Source organism: Pterocles gutturalis, unplaced genomic scaffold (genome assembly GCF_000699245.1).
Source record: "Pterocles gutturalis isolate BGI_N339 unplaced genomic scaffold, ASM69924v1 scaffold16307, whole genome shotgun sequence".
NCBI classification, from domain to species: Eukaryota; Metazoa; Chordata; class Aves; order Pterocliformes; family Pteroclidae; genus Pterocles; species Pterocles gutturalis.
The window spans coordinates 30,995-31,327 of NW_010110562.1; the positions used below are offsets into that span (position 1 = coordinate 30,995).

Here is a 333-nt window from a genome sequence, read left to right on the forward strand (position 1 = left end):
TGCTCACACTCCTCTTGCCACGTCTCTGGAGCACAGCCCAGCAGCTATCGCAGCAGCACTGGGATGTACCCATCAGGATGGGGGGATCCATGCAGGGAAGAACCCCCTCTGCATCCCACAAGCTCCCTGCGGGCACCCCACTACTCACCTGTTGATGCTCCACTCGGGATCGATCTTCTGGATGGTGGGGTCCTCTGTGTAGTTGTACTTCACCTCGGGGTTGCTCAGCTCTGCCCGGTTGATGTTGATGAGGATGGGGGAGCCACCGGGGGCGTGCCCAGGGGGGGTCCTGCACCGGATCTCGCGGGCACTTCTCCTGGGGCAGAAACACAC

General features: G+C 61.9%; 1 protein-coding gene across 1 annotated transcript in view; it reads right to left on the reverse strand.

The window, feature by feature from the left end:
• The window catches only part of LOC104461745 (plexin-A1), a gene marked incomplete at its 5' end in the record, with an annotated part of 31,284 nt that extends 30,957 nt beyond the window's left edge, over window positions 1-327 (reverse strand). The window contains one exon of the mRNA XM_010073435.1: window positions 149-327. Within this exon, the coding sequence (XP_010071737.1) occupies window positions 149-327 (179 nt within the window). The remainder of the gene's footprint in view (window positions 1-148) is intronic.
• Between the last annotated feature and the right edge of the window lie 6 nt (window positions 328-333).